A 24,245-nucleotide genomic window follows, 5' to 3' on the forward strand; every position below is an offset into this window, starting at 1 on the left:
CTTGTAGATCAGCTAGTCTAAAATCAGCCATTACGACACCATCAAGGCCTGCCAAAACACATTTTAGTCGACAAAATCAACTGTAGATTTAGTCGACTAAAATATTATTACACTTGGTTGACTAAAACTAGACTAACAATAAAACATTTCAGATGACTAAAATCAAAATTTGCTGTCAAAATCAACACTGGGTCATCGTCATGTTGGCTTGTTGTTGGTGGACATTTTTGTCACTTTGTTGTTTTCCATGGACATATACAAAATGAGCGAACAATAATATTACCAGAGATAGATATTTTGTTTTTTAGTTTTCACTCATGATGACACGCCCAAAATAGGGATCGATTATGAACCGATTATTTCTTTAAATTATCGACTATATCAAAACATTCGTAAAATGGTTTAACTCAATTCGTTTGATGAACTTTTGCACTTCTGCTCCAACATGGTACAGGTATACCTCTCATCTCTGCTCGTGCCATGAGTTGCTGGAGTGCATCCTCTGCACTGTCGCTGTTGGCCAGTGCCAGGCTGTAGCTGACCAGACACAGGCTGTAGTTGCTTGAGATTCCCAAGGCCAGCCTGGTCTCCAGGAAAGTGAGCGCCGAAGAGACCTGGCTCCAATACTGGCTCTGAGCGTATAGGAAACAATGGGAGAGGATGTTAATGAGGAGGTCGTCTTTGAGATTCCTTCATAACGTAAAGTATCAGTATCGGTATCCACACTTGGCCTGATCATATGTCTACTTTTTATGTGTTTTTTCTCTTCTCTTAATACCTTACTTAGTTGTACCAAGAGTGTCCAGCAAACTAAAGTAGTGAAAATAATCGATTTACAAGCTCACATTCTTTTTAAATTATTTTCAATGTTCATAGGGAGGTCAGGGTTATCCTCCAGACGGCAGTCAGTTTAATTGTGTATTCTATGTAATTACATCATCACACAATGATATCATAACGATTAACGTCGTCGTCACAACCATGTCCTCTAAAATGAATGATCAAATAAATAAAATGTATTTTACCAACTGACACAATAATTACTCAGTCATAACTGCCAGGTGCAACAAGCTCTTGTAGCTCCCGTTTTCGTTAGTTTCCAATGTTATTTTGTTGGTTCACTCACTGTGTTTTGTTATGGCTTTCCTCTAGCTCCAGTTAGCTCATAACATTAGCTTCTGTTGCCACTCGCTCCACGTTGCGGCGTTCAGTATGGGTTCTTATGCCGTTCAGACTATGGGTTTTGGGTAAGACTCCCATTGGCTTAGGAGGCAGCCAATCAGGACTAGGTTGTCACAAAAGTCGTATTTACGGTCGTCAGTAGTGGTGTGTGCAAATGTAGTCCAGGCGCTTCTCAAGCACATGACAAAGAACATCCACTAAAAACAAATTTGTCTCACTGGCAGAGGTTCATAATAAAACACAAGTTCACGGTTCAGTGTTCTTCCACCACCTTGAGGTCATGGTCTTCCAGCAGAGCCATCAGGACGTAGGCGGTGAGGGAGACGGGCCCGTCCACCAGGCCTCCCTGGAGCTCTGTGTGGATGACCCTGCCCGGCTCCACGAAGCGTCCGTCGGGACCCTCCTGCCGCTGTCCCAGCCAGGCGACCGTCCTCTGCACAACTCTCTGGTCCACGTCCATGAAGCCCCGAGCCTGGAGGAAGCACCGCAGCACGAAGGCAGAGAGCCTGCGAAGGACAGAGAGAAAGCATGTGCACACACACACACACACACACACACACACACACACACACACACACACACACACACACACACACACACACACACACACACACACACACACACACACACACACACACACACACACACACACACACACACACACACACACACACACACACACACACACACACACACACACACAGAACAGTGTTTACTTACTTATTGCTAAAACTATGAAACCTTTTTTCACCGTCGATAGCTAAAACCAAAGCTATAATGACTAAAACTGAGACTAAATATATTGACCATTTCGTCAACAAATAACAACTACACTAGTATACTAAAATAAAACTAGACTAAAACTAAAACATTTCCGATGACTAAAACTCAATGAAATTTTATTCAAAAGTCTATGGCTAAATTAAATCAAAGTTTGCCGTCAAAACTACTGTAACGTTGACACAGAACAGATTAACAGAAGATAGATCAGTGCTGGGCAAGTACTGGAGTCAAAATATAGATACTCCTGGTCCAAATATTACTCAACTACAAGTGAACGTTGCTCTGTCAAATGTTGTACTCGAGTTAAAGTACCGATGTTAGTAAAAGAAATGTACTTTGTTACTGTCGAGCAATCAGCAGAGCCCTGTTGATTGCAGAGCATAAAAAGCAGATATAATATAACCGTTTTTTATATCCAAAAAAGTTTAGGACATACAAGGTTTCCACCCGACAGACGATATACATACAGTATAGGCTCCATACCATGTGCTTCCAGATTGGTCATGGTCCCCAAAGGCACTGAAGGAACCATCTTCTCTCTGGTAGGACAGTTGCCGTTCGTAACCTGGTTTAAAGACACAGCCAAGGAATATCAATGCAGTTGTCCAATGTCCACATGGGGAGTACTTCATTGCATGTTAGATTCTCATTTTTGTGCAAGCTCCGTCATTCGTAGTTTTCATGAAAGGGACATAGAAAAGGGTAAGGTTAGATATAACGTGCAAAAAGATGCAGCTATCCATATCACTCTCATTCACAAATGAGGTAGCGATTTTTTCCCCAGCCTATCGATTACTCCCCCCCATGGAGAATTGAATTCATGGATATTATTCTTTTGCTTTTGTCGCATTCCTAAAAGAATAATTTGATGACCAAAAACGACAGTTTTAGGACATACAAGGTTTCCATCCCCCTGTGCTCCCTATATATACTCCCTATGGAGACACAAAGGAGACAATTTGTGTCTCCATAGGGAAACACAGCTGATCATCAAATTATTGGCTTAGAAAAATATATATCCATGAATTCAATTCTCCATGGGATGAGTAATCGATAGGGGGGGGGGAAAGTCATTTTGGGGATTAACTATCACTTCAATCCCAATCGCCCTACTTTCCATCATGAAAGTTCACCCCACTACCTAGTCATGAATGAGATATAGTTTATAATCCAAATCCGCCTACCGTTCATCATGAAGGAAGTAGCTCTGGCAACGATCTCAGGGTCAGCTTTTCTCGTGGCTTTGAGGTACTGCAGCACGTAGATGTTTGGTGCAAAGTGGACCATGTTCTGCTCCCCACAGCCGTACGGCATCTGGACCAGAGAGTCCAGGCCCATGATCGATGGTCCAAGGATGTCACCTGCATCACCAAGGGATTAGAGCCCTGCAAGCCCGTCGGGACCCGACGGGGCCCGGCCCGGCCCGCCAAAACGGGCCGGACCCGGCCGACTTTGTCACTGCCCAACGGGCCCAGGGCCGGGCGGGCCGAGCCCGAGATTCATTATAACATTTTGCGCAATGAATTTCACCTGGTCTAAACCGCGCGCGCCTAAATGCTGTCGCCTCTCCTTCCTTCCTTTGGCTGCTGCGCTGCTACTACACAACACTGACTGTCACAAAGTACACAAGCACACTCAAATCTGGTAAAAACTATAAAGACTTTGAAACAACGTTTTACATTCTCTCTCTCGCTCCGCGTCTAAACTCTCTCTCTCTCTCTCTCTCCCCTAAGTATTATGCAGCGCAGCTGTGTGCGCGCACACACACGCACTCGCACAGCACACACACAAACACACCGACTCCGAGTAGGCTACCGCTATAGGGTCTCCTCTCCTCTGCAGTCCGCAATAAAAACAATTTAAATACGGCGTGAGCATTATTACCACACTAAACAAAGTTGGATTTGTACAGTGCAGAAACTGCAGATACATAGTAAGTGTTCTTATTATTGTGGGTCTGCGGTCTGGGTTTTATAATGCAGCGTGAGTCCGCGATAGCCGATGTACAAGCTCACAACGCGTTGCGCTGATTGACAGTGCACGTGCAGCAGTAACTGTATAAAACTATAATTAAGTAGGCTACTTTTTAGTGTGATGTGTGGTGTTATTGACTTCTTGTTCTTAATGTGGGTTTATCAGAGCGCCAGATAGTGCAGTTGTAAGAGTGGCTGCTGCTGCTGCATCCGTTCCGTGCGCGGCGGCACGCATGCTAGAAATAATACATACAAATATGTCGGGCTTCGGGCCGGGCCCGGGCCATTTCTGGACTTTACCAACGGGCTTAGGGCCGGGCCGGGCCTTAACTCCACGGGCCCGGGCCGGGCCAGGGCCTATATTTTAGGCCCGTGCAGGGCTCTACAAGGGATCAACCAAAGTCACACCAGCCACACCACCAGACAAGAGATACGAGTAGGTATGGGTAATGGAAGTTATAGGTTCCGAGCAGTGGTGGAAAAAGTACTCACTTTTTAAGTTTAAATTTACTTTAAAGGGATAGTTCAGATTTTTTGAACTTAAGTTGTATGAAATACTTGCCATTAATATAGTGGTTGCAACTGTATTAATTGATTGCCCGAGTCCCATGGTGGGAGTTCTGCTCTGGTTTTGGTCAATATTAAGTAGTTCCGGTCATTTTGTGGGGGGCACTGGGGCCACGCAGTAAAAGTAAATGAATCGACAAAACTAACGTAATTTGTATTGTTGACCTATTTCTAAAATATTAGCGCGACTTTCGTTCAACTTTGACCCCTCTATCACATGGAACTATTTTTTGGGCGTAGTGATATGGACACAAAAAACATAGTTTCGTGTGATAGAGGGGTAAAAAAAGAACGGAAGTTGCACTAATATTTTAGAAATAGGTCAACAATACAAATGACGTTAGTTTTGTGGATTAATTTACTTTTACTGCGTGGCCCCCAGTGCCCCCCACAAAATGACCGGAACTACTTGATATTTCACCAAAACCAGAGCAGAACTCCCACCACAGGACTCGGGCAATCAATTAATACAGTTGCAACCACTATATTAATGGCAAGTATTTCATACAACTTAAGTTCAAAAAATCTGAACTATCCCTTTAAGTAAAGTAAAAGTATCTACTGCAATGTCCGGAATGCCAAATTTACTTGACTAAAAGTAAAAAAGTATTGGTATCAAATTATACTTAAAATACCAAAAGTGGAATTCTGGAATTCTAAAAGTTTTAGCGTTGGCTCAGGTACTTCGAATATACACAGTTTGTACTAGTAATAGTAAATACTATACTATTTACTTCAGTTATCGCTAAACATTTGACTTTTTTACCATTTGGGAAGAGAAACAGTTAATCACAACAGAATCGATAATCACAATCAGAACCAATAAAAACTCAATGATCTCTGGCCTGGTGAGATGGGTCATGTGTGTCCAAGACTGAAACTGTCAGACCAAAGACACAAACTCCACGTGTGAACTTTCACTCGACATTGTCATAACTAAGTGCAGAAAGGAGAAATGGGAGATCTGATCATCTAGATTTTCCAATATTTAGAACAACTGCCACTTAAACAAGAGGCATGTTTATAGAGAGGATAAACACAAGCCACTAGAGTAGCCTGGCTAACGTGTCACATACAGACATTTTACAGCCTGAAGCGGTCAGGAGGGGGCAAGGAAATAATCACACAGCTGTCCGTCGTAAAAATAGCTTGTGTAATCATATCATTATTTTTCCATTTTTGCACGTGTTAAATATGAACACGCTCAAACTATGAAGGCCTTGCGTCAGTTTAATCTGCACTGATGGTTCCCATTATTGTATGACCATGGCCTTGGTGTTTTATAGTGAAAAGGCAAACACAGAAAACCCTGGGGTGATCAAAGAGCAAGAGACAGTGAAATTGCTTTAATGATAAGAATGTGTGCTATAGGTTTTTGAAGGAATGCAGCTCTGCCAGTGCATGACTCAAGTCTCAGGGCTTTTGTCCACGTGTTTACATACCAGTGGTGGAAGAAGTACTTAAAGGGGAAAACCACCCATTTTCAACATTTTACTATGTCATTAATATACCTTAGAGCTGTTGCGTGGAATAATAAAAAGTCCCCCCATTCTGTGTTTCCTAGAACTAGAGGTCTGAAAAAAATCATTAACATGGTGAAACACATCTTGATGATGTCATCAAGATGCGTTTCACCATGTTAATGATTTTTTTCATACTTAACAGTTCTAGGAAACACAGAATGGGGGGACTTTTTATTATTCCACACAACAGCTCTAAGGTATATTAATGACGTTGAAAATGGGTGGTTTTCCCCTTTAAGAGTTATAGGACTGAGGCCGATTCCAAAAACGCCTTCTAAATCCTGACCTAAGTTTTCTGATTTTTTTAATGTTGGTATATAGGGCATTTCTTCACAATATCGAAGGTTGTATGGTTATACATTTTTATTTAAACGTATAACTAAAGTTTCCAAACAATTATAGCGGAGTAAAAAGAACAATATTTGCCTCTGAGATGTAGTGGAGTAGATAGAAGTAGGAAAATGGAAATCCTCAAGTAAGGTAAAAAGTACCTCAAAATGTAAGTATAACGAAAATGTACTTAGGGCAGATTCACACTATGGTCCTGAGTGTGTACTCGGGACCAGTAGAGAGCAGCTATTGTACATTATAGACTGCAAAGTAGTGTGAATGCTGCGTACCGTTCCCTCGAGTGGATCACCCAACCGTTCGCAGGACCACATGGGACCGATTGAAGTGTACTCGCTGCAATGTGAAAGCATTGAATATAGTTGAATGAAGTGTAATCGGGTGCGGAAGAATCAAGGCCAATGTGAATCATGGCCAGCGGGGACCAGGAAATCGTATTCGGGAACAGTTTGAATCAAACGGACGGTGTGAATCTGCCCTTAGTCACTTTCCACCACTATTATACATACCAAATGCAGTGACGCGGGCTCTCTCACTGCCTCTGACAACGTCTGCTGGGAAGGTGAATGAGAGCTCTTTGGAAAGGTGCCTCTCGGAGGCAGCGAACTCCAGGAGCGTGGTGCTGGAGAATGACTGCTCCAGGCCTTCGGGCTACAAAGCCAACAGCAAGGAGGGGGGGAAAGGGGGGGGAAATGAGCACACATAGCATAAATAAATAGTCAACAAGGAACTATTCTAGGAAAGGAAAAGCCGGGCATAGAGGCAACACGATTCGCTTTGGCAACTGAAGACGTTTTGGATAAGTTCAATGTGGCACACCAGCCCGGCCACAAGCAATTCAATGTATCTCACTCATTCTTGAGATAAGGGACAAAACCTTTTTCAAATCAGATTTATTTTAAGAACCATTAAAATGAAATGGATGTATTTGTAGACACAGGTCTCAACTACCAATCTTGAGAAGGAACAGATTTTTCGCATAACATTTATTTCTAAAATGGGACATTTATGCACTTTATAACTGATTTATGTCAACTCCGTCAGACACACTAAAATCCCTTTTATTTTAATTTGATAATTTCAACAATACTATAAAGTCCTCAGTTATCTTATAATGGCTTTTAGTAGTCAAGTTAAGTAATACAATTAATTTAATATGGTTTTATTCCAATATCACACTATTATGAAATATCCCATTTCTCAAATCCTTCATTTTAAACCTTTACTTTCAATATTATAACATAAAAACCATGTTAAAAAAAATAAAAAGCATCATTAAGTAGTATTTCAGTTGGTGTTTCAATACATAAGCACAAAATATTTGACATTGAATCATCTATTTCTTTGGAAATTAACAAAAACATCATGTGACCAACGTCTGACGGAGTTGACGGACATCTGACGGAGTTGACAAGTTGAACTGATTTAGGTTCTAGACCACATAGGATCTTGATTCTGGTAACTAATCCCACATTTTCAAGGATGAGGAATACAGTGGTACTATTTAGATTTGCCCTGTGACCATGGCAGCCATTTTTCAAAATGGCCGCCACCTGCTGTTACTTTACAATAACTCAAGTTCTACACCACCTAGGATCTTGATTCTGGTGACTAATCATACATTTTCAAGGATGTGGGATACATTGGTACTATTTAGATTTGTCCTGTGACCATGGTAGACATTTTTCAAAATGGCCGCCAACTTTCTGTTATTTCCCAATAACTCAAGTTCTACACCACCTAGGATCTTGATTCTGGTGACTAATACTACATTGTCAAGGATGAGGAATACAGTAGTACTATTTAGGCCAAACTAGGGGGTCTATGGCCAAACTAGGGGTCAAACTCCTTGGGCTAAATTCGGCCATATCCACTTGCCCAAATGTGCCCAAATGTGCTGACCTAATCACATTTGTGATGACGGCTATGGCCGTTTTCAGCCCAATGAGTGTTTTTCGTGCATAGCTAATGCTCAGAATCATGAAAACCCCCTAGTTTGACATGTCACATGCTATAAGCATAATGAACATTTTGCCTTATATTGGTTGTTGATGGTACCCCAACTTTCAGCAGCTGTCAAAAGTTCCCCTAGGGTGGTTGAATATAAAGCAATGTGGGATATGTTAGTAGACACCCTTCCAAACACATTCTTGGTAAGGAATTTATTAATATCCCCATACTAAATAACGTTCTAATAATGTTCTAGACCACCTATAGACCCGACCTAACCAACAGAGACCCGGGTGACACCTAAACAACAAGTTTGGACAGCCCCACAAATTAGTGTTACGGAAAATAGCAAGTGTCTTGGAGGCAGCCAACATCTGTCGAGGCGATGGCGTGGCCTTTGAGAAGTTTGCGCTTCAAGTACAGTCGCTGGTAGTCATGCTAACAACCCTAGGCCCAGAGGGAGACACAGCACTTAGATGCGGCTCACAAGTTGCACGACTCCTCAACAAGCTGCCACCAGAAATAAGAGTTGAATTCCGCCGCACAATGCTCTGCGGCCCAGGAGCAACCAACACCCTGTTGGAGTTCTCGGAGTGGTTGAAGCACGAGTCCTAGCCATATAGCCTGTGCAAAGGCAAACACCTTGAAGTCCTGCTTGAGGTGAACAGTGAGCGAAAGACTCTGCCTCAACGGAAAACCTGAAGATCTGCCTTCAGAACTATCAGGCAGGATGTGCAGACACTGAAGGCATCAGTGTCGTTCTCTGTGTCCCCAGCATGTCAACCAAAGCAATGTTACCAAATCAAAGGAGCCTTCACCTCAAGTCACCTGGGGCTGGGTGAGCAATCGTATCCTGTATCTAGCCTCACAACTTGGCCAGACTGCCGCTACAACGGTTTGAAAGGGTCAAACCCCTCATCCTGATTGGGGAAGACCACCCCACCTAATCACACCAACCGAACAATTGAGGTTGGGGCCTCCAGGTGGGCCAGCAGCCATCTGCACAAGACTGGGCTGGACCCTGCAGGAAAGCAATCTCCAGCCAAGACAATGTAAGAGCCCCAGAACACAGAGCTCATGAGGACGGAGAAACACTGGCAGGAGGCCACCAAGATACAACGCCCAAGAGACCCAGAGTGTGCCACCGCTCGCAGTAAGGAGATCAACTGCTGCAGCAACGATGTCATGAAAGGCAAGTCTCTACCAAAAAAACCCTGAACCTAATCGGGGTGTCAAGAGACCAAAGTTTCACCCCCACAGTTCCCTGCAGTGGCCAGTGAAGTCAAACTGTGCGTCTGTGCCTGAAAGGGACAAGTCAAAGGCCATAAAGCCCACCTACTGTAATGTCCTGTCAGTAGCAACTCAACCTGCACCTGAAATAAGCCCTGACCCCTCCCAGAGAAAGTTCATCCTTGAAAATGTAATGATTAGTCGCCAGATCCAAGATCCTTGGTGGTCTAAAACTTGAGTTATTGGTAAAATGGCCATTTTGAAAAACAATGGCTTCCATGGTCACAGGACAAATCTAAATAGTACCACTGTATTCCTCATCTTTTAAAATGTATGATTACATTGATTAGTCACCAGAATCAAGATCCTAGGTGGTCTATAACTTGAATTATTGGTAAAATAACAGCAGGTTGGTGGCCATTTTGAAAAACAATGGCTGGCATGGTCACAGGACCAATCTAAATAGTACCACTGTATTCCTCATCTTTTAAAATGTATGATTAGTCACCAGAATCAAGATCCTAGGGTCTAAAACTTGAGTTATTGTAAAATAACAGCAGGTGGCGGCCATTTTTAAAAATGGCTGCCATGGTCATAGGGAAAATCTAAATTGTACCACTGTATCCCTCATCCTTGAAAATGTAATATTAGTCACCAGAATCAAGATCCTAGGTGGTGTAGAACTTGAGTTATTGTAAAATAACATCAGGTGGCGGCCATTTTGGAAGATGGCTGCCATGGTCACCACGAGACAAATCTGTGATGGCCCTATAGCCAAAAATGTTCCTTAAGGCATGCTCTAACTGTCTGCCAAATTAGAATACTTCCCATTATTCAAAAACTATCATTTTATTGTTTTGGGAACACTTTTGTCAACTCCGTCAGATACATGTCAACTCCGTCAGACACAAAACCTGATGGAGTTGACGTCTGACGGAGTTGACAAAATGGCATTTGTTTTCATCTTAACCCTCTGTAGTACAATTTATCCATTTAGTTTTTCTTCAGTTGTTAGCTAAACCTAACCCTAAACTAAAATACTAAACATTATTTTGGAATTCTTAACAAAGATCATAATAATGTCCTGACGGAGTTGACATGTAAAAGCTGTGACCACATTGATATCAACATTGTTTGTTTAAAATATCAAACAATTGAATGCTTGTCAGACCAGGTGCTCCACTGTTGCAACAAATATAAACAGGACTTGGAAAAGGAGTCTTCAGGCTAAATCTGTCGACAATATTTTCTGATTAATTTAAGACTTTCAAAAAACCTGACGGAGTTGACGGAGACGTGGGACACACATTTGATATGAGATATTTAATTTAAAATATAAATTAAAATTAACTGTGTATATTGTTTGCTATGTTGTTGACAATCTACTTTCATTTAGTATGTATATTTATGTGATCGTGACAGTATTAGACACTTTTTTGGCAGTTTGAAATTGTGACAACTTGCTGGGGACAGGCTAAATACAGGCCTTTTTGGGTACAGTGCCTGCTTTTAACTAATTTAGATGGCATATGAAAAAATATATAATGAAATTAATGGCATAATAATACACAACTGTATTACATTTAACTTTGCAAGTGCTTTTATTTTTATGAATTAATTTATTTTTAACATAAATAAGGCTCTTATGTGTGGGACATGTTTTTTCCACTTTTGTCCCTCATCTCAAGAATGAGTGATCTAAAACAGCGATTCCCACCTTCGGGTGGTGGGCTGTGAGGAGTATTGCCAGTGTGAGCCCCCAAATAATTGGCAAAAAAACACATTCTGGTATGTATTTTCTTTAAAACCGATACAGGAATGACAATGAAAATGTATCCAGGCCGGAACACAATCGATTGATTTGATCATTAAAATGAAATGACCCACCCATCTGACCAGTTGGACGACTGGGTCAAATTTGGCACATACCAGTTAATGGCCAAATATAGGCGATGTAGAAAAAGAAGGCTGTCAATGGGTTAGTTTTGGCACATGCCAAGGTAGGACTGAAATCACTTTGGCGCCATCAAGTGATTTGGAGAATAAATTACATTCATTTGAAAAAGCAGGAAGTGGAGATGACAGCACATGGCTCTAGGCTGCCAGTGTATGACTTACTGCCCAAATCTGAGATTAGTTGTGCTAAAATAAAAATACACACCAGCTAACTTGATGACTCAACTATAGAAATATCGAAGTAGATTACATTTGACCTCACTTTTGTCTGAGATATTTGGCTGTTTGGGACAAATTTGACCTATCAGGCACTAGGACATGGCATCACAATAATAGAGATAGTAGTAACTGTAATAGTGGAATAGTGAAATAGTGGAATAAGTCTAATTTTGTAATAGTGTAATAGTGTAATAGTGTAATAAGTATAATAAGTGTAATGTAATAGTGTAATACGTGTAATAAGTGTAATAGTGTAATTAGTATAATAGTGTAATAGTATAATAACCCTAATAGCCTACTGTGCCAAATTTGGCACATACCTAAATTAAATGTATATCTATTGTTTGTGCTAAATTCAAATTGAGTATCTCAACTTAATATAGCATCTGATTGATGGCAGAAACACAAAGATTTTTATTTTCATCATTAGAAATTAATTCAGTCCAAAAGGGGTTAACACAGCAGCCATGAACACTTTCAAAAGTATCAAGTGGGTCCTGGGCCCTAAAATGTACATGTTTCAGCTGTTAACACAAGATTTACACAATCAACAAATGTTTAAAACATGCCAGAAATATATTTAAATTGTATGCTATTAATAATGTTTCAACACATTGCAGTTGCAGATACTACAATGTGTTTTGTGTGTATTAGTCCTTTCATTTGACATTTGATGTGCTTTCTCCTCACATAATGTGTGTTTTGCCTTTCTGGGGGCAACAACCACTATATATTTATTTCCAGTTAATTATGTTGGCAACGATTTACCAGTATTGTGTTTTTGCAGTTTACCTTGACGAGAACGGTCTTCTGGATGGCGTCGGATGCCATGGATGACCTGGCTTTGACGGAGATGAAGATCTCTCCCAGGACCAAGGGTTTTATGGGAAATAGGACAGATGCCCCACTCTCACCTCCTACATAAAGCTTGCGTACACCGGCCATGGCGCTCTCCTCATTGTCCCGGGTCACAAACTCAAAGGACTCGCTCTCAGCGACTATCACTGTGACCTAACAGCAACCAAGAGAAAGACATGATAAGCAGACCCTTGGGGATCCACCCAGATCACATTATAGAGGCTTTGAAAAGCCCCAAAGAATGCAGGGAGAAATGAGAGGAGATGTTTTCTTTTTACTTGACTTTAATATGCAGGTGCCCTTTGTCTCGGCAACGTGAACAGTCAGGAACATTGTACACGGAGGAATATTTCTCTGACTCTGCTTTTGTAGTGGGAAGCCCAAAGGAGTCTACATTCGGATTTGTATATCTTTGGCATGGTCTTAGAGGTGTGAAGTGACTACTATAACAAAAGCTGATGCTAAAATTCCTGATGCTAAACAAGATAGGCTAACCACTACACCAATGGAATATACCTACTGTACCACACCTCCAATATCCAGTGCACAATATAGAGAACACCACACGTCTAGGTGCATTATAATTGTAGAATAATGAAGTACTTCAGACCTGTTGTCTGAGACAATACGACCTATCATTTGGGGCGACAGTGACTCAGGAGGTAGAGCGGCAACTTGGGAAAAGAAAGGATTCCCGGTTTAATCCCACCTCCTGGCTTAGTGTGGACGTGAGCAAGAAACTTAGCTCCTATAACTGGTGCCGATGAGCAGGTCGGTGGCTTGCATGGTTCATGATGGTTGCCTCTGCCGTCAGTGTATGAATGGGTGTGAATGGGTGTATGTAATTCACATTGTAAAGCACTTTGGATAAAGGTGCTATAGAAATTTGCCATTTATCGTATTGTGGGCAGGCACTTAAGCACTGTGCCACCCTGAGCGACTATACTTTTCGCACATTTTTGCGAAAAGTATAGTCAGAGCTGCATGTGATGAAGGGGAGTGCTTTATACCTCCTGGTCATGGTCGTTGATGTAGTTGAACACAGCGACCTCCAGCACTAGCTCCTCCCCCCTGATGATGAAGGCGGGCACGTTGACGGACAGGAAAAAGTCCTGGAACACTACGAGCTGAACACATAAGTAAAAGTAAAGTAAAAGTACTCCAATTTTTAGTAAAGTCAGGATTTCAAAATGTACTTGAGTAAAAGTACTAAAGTGTTGGTATCAACATGTACTTAAAGTTCCAAAAGTAGAAAGTACTCATTATGCAGAATGTAAGTTGCAAAATGCAGCGGTCTGAATTGCCCCGTTGCATGTCGGTGCAATTTGGGGATAACCCCCAAGCTCCCTATTCTTGGGTCAATGTTCAGCAAAAAAATAGCCAATCTGCACGTGTTGGTAGATCGGCTATTTTTGGCAAAGAGATTTGGGGCTATATCCTGCGCCACACCTTACAACTTATCCCTAAACGTATTTGCCATTTTTTACTATTTTGAAAAACCATTTAAAAATAGTAAAGAAATATATATTTTTAGGGATAAGGGGTAAGGTGTGGCACAAGATAGGGCCCTTGGTGTCGCGTAGGGAGGGGGAAAAAAGCATTGCATAAGTGCATATGGTTTAAGTTGTTAAAAAGTCATTTGCGCTACAGCGAAAGAGAGGGAATCTCAGTCATGTCATGCATGCGCAAGTACCTCTGCTGGCATCTGTATGATCCCCAGACCATGGTTCCTAGACATGACGAAGGCCGTGGCTGTCCAGGTAGTGATGGTGTCTGGTACCGTCACTGTCTGCTCTGCACTGGTTGAGCCGCTGGGAGACAGAAAGGGAACCTTACTGTCAGGAGACTAGAGCAAGGGCTCGCAAACCTATATATATCCTATATATATCAGATCTAGTACATGCAATGACGACATATTCTGGGGTAGTGGTTAAGCCACTAGTCAGGTCCAGGGACCACCAGGCAGTGTGCCGCGGGTTCGACTCCCGATCCCGACGGCCTTTACTGCATGTCTTCCCCCCATTTCTCTTCCCATTTCCTGTCAGCCGACTGTCTGTCCCTCCATAAAAAATATAAAATAAAGGCGAAAGCCACAAAAAAAAACATAAAAAAGGGTGTCAGTGGCCATTAAAATGTGGATCCTTGAAATTAAATGTAATTTACAGGTGGCTGGCGCACACACGCACGCACACACACACACACACACAAGAGAGCAGCTATTGTACATTATAAACTGCAAAATGCAGGGGGCACGGTGGCACAGTCGGTAGTGCTGTCGTCTCACAGCTAGAAGGTCCTGGGTTCAATTCCTGCTGGGGATGCTGTGGGCGCTGGAGGCATGCTCTCTCCCCCGCGTCATCAGTGCCCATACCCGAGGCGGGGTTGGCAAAAGGGCCTTTCTGTGTGGAGTTTCCATGGCAAAGATCACTAAAAAAGGGAGGACCAACGCGTTTCGGCTATAAGCCTTTGTGGGATCCAGACGAAGGCTTATAGCCGAAACGCCTTGGTCCTCCCTTTTTTAATGATCTTTGCCATGCCATAAAACATATAATAAAGGCTTTTTCACTTGTGCCTTGGACCCTCTTCTTTATCTTCATGATTAAACCTCACCAACGAGCACCTGTATTGGCCCAGGCGGTGGCGTAACCGTCTGGGCACCCGACTGGTAATCCAGTCGCAGTGTGCCGCGGGTTCGACTCCCGAGCCCGACACGGCCTTTACTGCATGTCTTCCCCCATCTCTCTCCCGTTTCCTGTCAGCCTACTGTCTGTCCCTTCAAAAACCAATAAAAGGCGTAAGCCGCAAAATAAATATCTTAAAAAAAAATAAAAAAAATAAAACGAGCACCTGTATTCAGTTCAACAAAGGACCACGGCAGCGCTTCCTTCCTCTATTCAACATAAATAATGTCAATTCCGAACTCACCCAGCCCGACCCAGCTACGGTGAAATAGCACTTCCGTACTAGTGAAAGCCACGCCGCCGTCGCGGTCAAAACAGTAGTCGTGTAATATGTACGGATTTGGGGGTTTTCTAGGTGTGTATGTACGGAATTGCAATTCCGTGCTATTTTGCCATATTTCTGTGAGATGGGGTTGGGAATTTTCCGAATTTCACCTTGTGTTGAAGTCCTGCCAGAACCAAGTCTCTGGGAAGTTCCATCGCTCTCGCGGCTCCTTCCCTGCCTGCTCCTGGTGCTCCATATGGGTCATTTCACCGTTCATTATGACTCCCTCCCCTGCTGTGAATAGGGGTTAGTAGATTACTTTCAAAATGGCATCTCTTACAGATTACTTTTTGTCTGCTTAAAGGGGCCATTTCATCCACCAATGCTCGACTAGCGACCCAATTCATTTTGCAAGAGAGCATTTCACTACAGTAAGCAAGGTAATTTCATCTCATGTCATGTCATGTAACAATGACTGTCAAACAGGGTTTGGGTGCTCCATACTGCAATTTCCTTCGCAACACTCTTTATTATCTAAAAATACCTTATCGTATGAACGCAAAATCGAATCACCCCCAATTTGAAGTCACATGTTGAGGTGCATTTATACTAACCTGACTCCGCCTGATGGGGCAGCAGAGAGTACACAGGGAGAGCAGGAGGAGGGGAACCCTGTGTTCTCTCTGCTGCCCCATCTGGCGCAAATGCAAAGACATCACAAACTATTTCCCGCTTCCTCGTGTCCCGAGTCTGACGCCTGGGTAGGCAACCTGGCCTGGCGGAGATCTTGGCTCAGGAGAGACTTTTACCAGGTGAGGTCAGGCACGTTTATTTGAAACCTAAAATATACATTTCAACAGCAAGGCAATACAAAATGCTTCACATGAAACATTAATAATATAATCACGTATAATACCCGAGGCGGGGTTGGCGAAAGGGAGGGGAAAGGAACTGGTCGGAATAACGTGTTCCTTCCATGCGTTATGTCCGGCCTCCCCCTGTCAGGTGAAAAGAAGCAGCTTGGACTCCTCATGCATAGAAGGAAGCATGAGGTCAGTTCGCTGCCCCCCCAGATTGGCAGAGGAAGTGTAGCGCCCAAGATTACATTATTAGATAATTGACACTGGGTGAAAAAAATGGGTTGCAAAATCGTGGGATAAAGATTATTAAAAACATAATAATATAATCACGTTATGAGCACGTTTTCCAAGCAAGACCTGGCCAAAATGGCAGCATTTAAATAAATGTGGTGTACTGGTGGAAGAAACGCCCCTTTGAAGCAGACAAAAAGTAATCTGTAAGAGATGTAACACAATGTTCTTAGAGGTATCCCTCAGTGAAGCATTTAGCTCTGTTAATGTTTCCTTAACAAACAAACAAAAGCATTTAAAGTAGTTTCTCATTTCTCAAGAAATCTTCTCATTACTGAAAACAAGGCTTTCAACCGAGTTGCATCTTAAGACTTACGGAATTCGGGCCTATTGGGAGTATTCTTTAACTGGTAATTTGCGTCCGTCAGCACCACTAGGTCGCAAGTCTGGACAGAGACAAAAGAGAAAATGCTTAAGATCTTATTTCATACTTCACACACAACCCTCTAAGTGAGTAAAAAGTTACACATTCAACTGAACAAAGTGTCGTGCTCCACAGCAGGCTAAGCTTAAGTGTCATCAACATGTAAAATAGTTGAAAATCACATAACACAGACAACAGACATTCCTATGCAGCTAGAACAGTGGTTCCCAAACAGTGGTTTCGATTCAGAACCTGTGTGTGTGTGTGTGTGTGTGTGTGTGTGTGTGTGTGTGTGTGTGTGTGTGTGTGTGTCCGTTCTTCTTTTTACACACTTATACCAATTTCCCAATCACGTTTTTTTGCTCCCGATCCTATTCCGATCATTTGATTTTGAGTATCTGTCGATACCGATTTTTCCGATCTGATATTTATATATATATTTTTGCTTCCAATCCAATTCCGATCATTTGAAAATGACGTGATCAGCCCAGATTTCCGATCACGTGATCGGATCGGGACAACCATAGTTACAATACATCAACACTGGGGATTTTACTGTAAACACTTGCAATACAATGAATATATCGTCACTGTCGGGTGGAAACCTTGTATGTCTATCTACAGTGACGCATTGAGAGATTGTAGACTTTTTTTTCTGCACAAGCAAAGCAAAGCAAAGTTCTTTGTTTACCCAGGGTGAATGGACTAAGCTCGACAAACTTGTTTACAGCCAGACCCTGCTCATAGAACATTTCATGGTAGTGGTTCAATGGGCACTTCAGCTGTGGTAATTTTAACGTGCCGGTCCGGGGATACGAACTGGCGACCTTCTGATAACAAGACCGCTCCGCAAACCGTTCGGCCACCGCTCCCCCAACATGCTTCCATAGAAGACATGCATGCTGGCTTCTATGTAATCCAAAAGACTGAAATCAGTTGTGAATACTGAGTACTTTAAAGCTACCGTAAAGATGGAGTGTGGATCTGCCATGGTGAACCCGTCAGAGGAGAGGTCTGCACTGCTGTACCCTGCTAGCTCCTCCAGAACCTGTGGGAAAAGGACACCCGACCAAAGTAACAACAGTAAGTACATGTACTCATAGTATTCTGTTGGCTTGTGGTGGACATTTTTGTCTACATTTTTGCCACGGACAAACAAAATGAATGGACAATACTATTACCGGAAACAAATAAAGAGCTATCCCACTGGTCTGTAACTCTGAGGGCAGTATTATGCGTGTCTTTAGTACCAGGTCTTATTACTTAACTTAAGACCTGGAGGCGTGGTCAATGCTGTTTGGCCACTCAGAATAGCCAAATGGCATTGATCACACCTCTCTTATGTCTTAAGTTAAGTAATACGACCTGGTACTTAAGACATGCATAATACTGCCTGGGAGTGTACAAATGGAACCAAATGGACGCGTAAGGGTCCATTATTTTGGTTCCATTTGTACACTATTAGAGTTAAGGGGGTCATTGCAAATAAAACATTTGAGAACCACTAGTACTGGTGCACTCCTAATGTGCCATAGCGTCGTAGTAAATAAGTGTCATACATATTCTGAAGAAAACCTGTCAGTCATTTGTCAGTGTACGGACATGTTGATGACCCCTGCCCAGAAGAGAAGATTTGTGTTAAAAAATGTTCAAAATTAGCCACGCTGTGAGCTTGTATATCAGTCATAGTTTTAGTCATCATAGCCTGTTTTTATTTAGTTTCCATTTAGTTTTCATCAGTGGAAAAGGTTAATCGACGGACATTTTTTGTTAAAGTTTTAGTCTAACACTGTGCTGAATTTGCTGGGGACCCCCTGGAAATTAAACCCCTCAAGGACCCCACTTTGAGAACCACTGAAGTAGTACTTTACTTAAGTACAATCGTATGGTACTTTACTTGAGTAGCCTATTTCCATTGTCGGGAGACAATACAGAATGGGTATTAATATAACATAGCTGAAGTATAAAATGTACCTTAACTGTATGTTTTATAATAATAATCTAAATCCACAAAGTAACTAAAGCTGTCAAATAATAGTAAAAGGTACACTATTTGCCTCTGCGATGAGTGAAAGTCTGGAAAGCTGGAAGTACCCTCACTAAAAACGCCGGGACAACGCTCCACACGTCCCAAACTCTTCTCCCTTCTGGCCCCAAAACTGTGGAATGCACTCCCCGTTGCAATCAGAACTGCAGCATCACTCCCAATCTTCCGCCGTAGTCTGAAGACCCACCTTTTCAGACTCCATCATGGCCCATAGCACTTATCCTACCCCCTTAGATAGCACTTTTTAGACTTAGATAGCATTTGAAACAGACTTATAGCATGTCATGTAGACAGCACAATAATTGCATTGTATGTAGTCATAGCACATCATAGTGAATATGTATAGCATAGTATAGTATATATGTATAGTTAATATGTATAGTGTCATTATATAGATATGTTCTAGTTAAGTTCTTAGCTTACGCATGTTTCTTGATAAATGCATTTTATATATGTGATGTATTCCCATACTTTTGTTCTTGTCTAATGTAAGTCGCTCTGGATTAAGAGCGTCTGCTAAATGCCTAAATTGTAAATTGTAAAGTCGTACGTATCCACACAAATGCAAATACTCAAGTAAAGTGCAGATACTCAAAATAATTCTAATCTTTAATACAGTACTCAAGTAAATGTACTTAGTTACTGTCCACTAAACTACTTGGCACTAAGGCACACTGGCATCCTCAAAGCCTGCTACTGTTACAGCCTACAAAGTACAGACCATAGACGGTACAGACACAACACTGATGGAGACAATACAGAACAGGTTATTGTTGTTAGGAACCAGTTAGCCAAGTTGAAACACTTCATGGAGCCTCCGTTCATCAAGCCCATACTTGGCTGCCAGCAGTGGATTGGATTTCCTTCCAGGGCAACGATTGGGGAATACATTATATCGGTGGTTTTCAACCCTTTTCATATCAATAATTTATTTGGAATTTGAGCCACGGACCACCATTTCATGAGATTTAGCCTCTCAGACCCAAAACTAAAGAATATTTTGCTGCTGTCCACATTTCCATGCTGTATTGATGTTGGCATCGAGAGACAACATGCAAACGATTATCAAAATAACAATTCTTCTACATTCTGTATAGCCTAATTATGTATAGACAATCAGTCATTAATGCAGATCTTTAACAATATAATGTAACTCTTGAGAGTGTAAAATGAAACCAAATGGACCCGGGAGGGTCCATTTACACTCAGTAGTAGTAGTAGTATTTCAAAAATGACCTAACCCGTACACTCGTTTTAAGACTGGATACAAGACTTGATGATTCGCTCAAATTGAACATTTTAACAACTAATTCTGGTGGGCCAAACATGCAGATCTTGTGGTAGAGTAGATGGAAAAAAGTGGTCCAAGTACAGAGCCTCTTATATTCTATCTACTAGACCAAGGGTTCTCAACCTTTTTGGCTGGGGATTCCCGGAAATGCTTTGTCTCGTGTGTGTGTGTGTGTCCCCCTCCCCCCCAAATTGCCCCCAATACAAGTTGATGGCTTAGTTAACCACTTAAGCCCCATATGGGAAGCCGGCTAAGTTTATGCATGTACCACTATGTGTACTATGTATTTTTTTGTTTTGTTTTTTATAATCTTTGAGAGCCGCCAAAATTATTTGGCGACCACCCGAGGAGTCGCAACCCCCAGGTTGATAACCCCTGATCTAGAGAGTATACATGGTTTAAACAATGCAGTCTCCCTCACCTGTTCCTCCGTGATGTCATTGTGTGCGCCTGTCAAGCGCGTAGCCTTGTCCACCACCAGGAGGCTGACCAGAGAGCCCGGCTCAAGCACGTCCAGACTCAAAGTGACCACCTCATTAGGCATGGCACGCGACACACTCCAACCGACAGACACCTGAAGAACAGCACAGCATTCAGTCATAGGCCCCATACAGGACACATGTTCTGTGTCTGAATTTAATGGTCACCACAATGCATTTCTAATGGGAGTCACATACCTTCTTATGGATCCATTCTTATTTTAGTCGCAGCCAATTGCCAATATAGTTTTCTTTTGTTACATTTTATGAAACCCCACAGGCGCAATCAAATCGTTTAACAATGGCAACTAATTGATTCATTGAACTTCATTGAAAAAGTAATCAATAGAATAATCATATATATTTTTTATAATCGATAGGTACAGCCCTAAATTCAATAATTAATTTGTCCTGTGGAGTTTGCTAAACAAATGTTTTTTCTTTATTTAATCCATGAAATAGCCACCTGGTTTTTCAGGCCGTGGGCGACAGGAAGCTGGAGCACATCGTTGACGATCTCTCCATCAGGACGTACACAGTAGACTATGATGCAAGCCAGCGGTGCCCATGACTCCTCTGGGGTGACAACCACACTGGAGACAGAGCCGGTGCCAGCTGACACAATCTGGCCTCTGGATTTCACCTGCACACACACACACGCACCCACGCACCCACCCACACGCACGCACGCACGCACGCACGCACGCACGCACGCACGCACGCACGCACGCACGCATGCACGCACGCCACCGACAACAAACATTGATATCAGACATTCATTGGTCAGTTGGCATACACTATCTTGTGTCTCCAATTTACACGTCCTTGTATGATTGTGTCTCCCAGCCCAGAGAAACATGAGGTGAGAGCAACAGAGTCATATGACGAAAAGTATAAATGAGGATTAATCCATAGATTGTGATCTAGGAAGACACACCAGACCAGATGAAAGTCACCTGACTGCCTGATGAAACAGAAAACTATACCGGCGGTCTGGGATTACATGCATGACCGGAGGTGAGAACTCTGTTTACAATTAACCTCTGGCTACAACAGTACTGTGCTGACCTACTGACAAATAGAAATATGATCCAAGGCGTACAAAATACACTGAGAAGAATAAACCACTAAATGCCCCCGTCAGGTCTAATCCAGACCTTTAGCCGTGATCCAGAAAGGGTTGGGAACCACTGCATCTACAGTATGAATGGTTCATGGCAAGATGAACAGTGACTGGGTGGAGTTTCTCCCCGAGTAGGTAGGCTATACTTACCAAATAGTGAACTTCAGAAACTGGGAAGTTTTTCTGAATGACCAACGGCAGGGGAACACCAACCTTAAGAATAAAGGATTTTTGTCAATTAAGAACGATAGCTTCCATTATTCAGTCTAAGGACTGTGTAATCTGAGGACTATTTTGGCAGACAGTGACTTACTGTAGATATACGTATGATGTGGGTTGTTTATGTCCTGTTTTGTGTGCGTGCGTGTGTTCGTTTGTGCGTGCGTGTGTGCGTGCGTGCATACTGGTACATGCGTGCATACATGCGTGCGTGAGTGTGTGTGTATGTATGTATCCAAGATTGAGTGCCGTAAGTGTATGGGTGACAAAATGTGCATAATTCTTATTGTGTGTCCTTGTTTTTTTCTTGAGTACCACAGACGAAAAACAAGTCCAAATTTCATTCTGACCCCTCCACGAAAAGGCCTCGTTGTCCTGAACCCTTATCTATCATTTATACATTATGGATCAATAGTGTGGACTTAGACTGTTATTCGACTGTGACATTCATTTGTCAATGTCTACTATGCACATGGCACCTGGTATTTGGCTTTTCCAGTATTACCTGAGGAGACTGCAGGGGCTTCTGGATCTGCATATAGGACTGACTGGGTGATGAGTAACTGCGGTACAGCTCAAGACTCTCCTGAGTGTCCTCAAATGAGACCTAAATGAGTCCAAATACATGACACGAACACACACATGAGAGACAAATATCATTCACGCATGGCACCCTGATGGAGACAAGAAGCTAAATTATGTTAATTAATATTAATATTAGATAAGATAAAGCCTAATTTAATTCAAATCTGACAGCTATAGCACAGATGAGTGCGTTGAAGGGTTTTTACATCGATCAAGACCATCTGCACGTCATCTGTGAGCTGAATGACAAGGGGGATGACTCCATCAAGGGGTAAGGGAAACTCCATTTCCACCACGACAGGCTCCTCCTCGGGGATGTGGGGGTAGACGGGCATGTCTCTGCCCCCAAAGGGCAGGGACATGTTAGGATGAGGTACCAAGGGCCTGTTTTGAATCATGTCCATAGGGAAATCCATGACCGTGTCGTCGAACCTCAAGCTCCAGGGACCGCGGCCCTGCTGCGTGACTCTTACTGTCACGATCTTGCCCTCGTCTTCAAGGGGCAGAACTTGCGAGTCGCATGTGGATACTTTCAACTGAAGAAAAAAACAAGACACTTTGTTTTCACATGCAGGCCCTTCATAGATGATAAATCCACTGAGAAACGGACCTTTGCTCTCCGCGATCAGGGAAGTATCAGATACGACCCAACTATAAGCGAATCGAATCCGGATGTTAAGTTTGTAACATGTTTGTGTCCAGTTTGTGATGCCAACATGGCAATTTTAATATACTAGATATACTAGCTCACTCAAAACTCCGATCTGAACGTTATGCTTATATATAGAGATGCCTTGTTATTTTAATGCCCATATATGCAGATCCCTGATGTCATCAGTATATGAGGGAGGATTAGCGACATTCTAAATACATTGACTCTGAACTGTGTCAATGTGAGACATGTTATTGTGTCTGGTTTAGGTTTATTTATTTTTTTAGGTTTATTTATTTAGCATGTAGTACAAAAAATAGATCAAACATATCATAACATATCAAAAAACAAAAATACAATGCAATTCATCTGAACATGTGTCATTTGCTACTCGTTAAAGCATCCAGCTTAATACAACTTTTTTGTTGTTGACTTGATGTCGCTATACAGTGTACATACCTGACCAGTTATGTTCAAAGATGGTCGAATAAATGTGGGACATCCCTGAAAGGTTATTTGGTATCTGGACCTTGACAGATACACCTGCGTTGTACTGCTAGATGTCAATCCTGAAATAGAAGCAGAAAAACAAAAGAAACAGTGATGGATGTGACTGACTGTGCTGTGTGTGTATTAGGAGTGATACAACTTTAGAACCCCAAGTTCTGATTTATTCAATTGGAGACATTGCACATACACCCATTACACCCTTGAACTCAAATATCTCTTGATACAAACACAATGACACAAAGTAATGAAAGTGGGACCCTAGAGGCCTTTAAGAGTTCTACGGATTCCC

At 42.2% G+C, this 24,245-nt stretch overlaps 1 protein-coding gene across 1 annotated transcript in view; it reads right to left on the reverse strand.

Annotated features, from left to right (window-relative positions):
- cd109 (CD109 molecule) overlaps positions 1–24,245 on the reverse strand; it is a gene marked incomplete at both ends in the record, with an annotated part of 47,554 nt that overhangs the window by 14,935 nt on the left and 8,374 nt on the right. Inside the window, 17 exons of the mRNA XM_079526317.1 lie at positions 461–632; positions 1,454–1,688; positions 2,449–2,530; positions 3,150–3,326; positions 6,886–7,027; positions 12,524–12,742; positions 13,600–13,716; positions 14,283–14,400; positions 15,706–15,829; positions 16,150–16,230; positions 17,003–17,072; positions 18,015–18,098; positions 20,810–20,962; positions 21,334–21,510; positions 22,141–22,203; positions 22,715–22,816; positions 23,001–23,330. Of these exons, the coding sequence (XP_079382443.1) occupies positions 461–632; positions 1,454–1,688; positions 2,449–2,530; positions 3,150–3,326; positions 6,886–7,027; positions 12,524–12,742; positions 13,600–13,716; positions 14,283–14,400; positions 15,706–15,829; positions 16,150–16,230; positions 17,003–17,072; positions 18,015–18,098; positions 20,810–20,962; positions 21,334–21,510; positions 22,141–22,203; positions 22,715–22,816; positions 23,001–23,330 (2,446 nt within the window). The remainder of the gene's footprint in view (positions 1–460; positions 633–1,453; positions 1,689–2,448; positions 2,531–3,149; positions 3,327–6,885; positions 7,028–12,523; positions 12,743–13,599; positions 13,717–14,282; positions 14,401–15,705; positions 15,830–16,149; positions 16,231–17,002; positions 17,073–18,014; positions 18,099–20,809; positions 20,963–21,333; positions 21,511–22,140; positions 22,204–22,714; positions 22,817–23,000; positions 23,331–24,245) is intronic.

This window comes from Electrona antarctica (genome assembly GCF_951216825.1).
Source record: "Electrona antarctica genome assembly, chromosome: 17".
Lineage (NCBI taxonomy): Eukaryota > Metazoa > Chordata > Actinopteri > Myctophiformes > Myctophidae > Electrona > Electrona antarctica.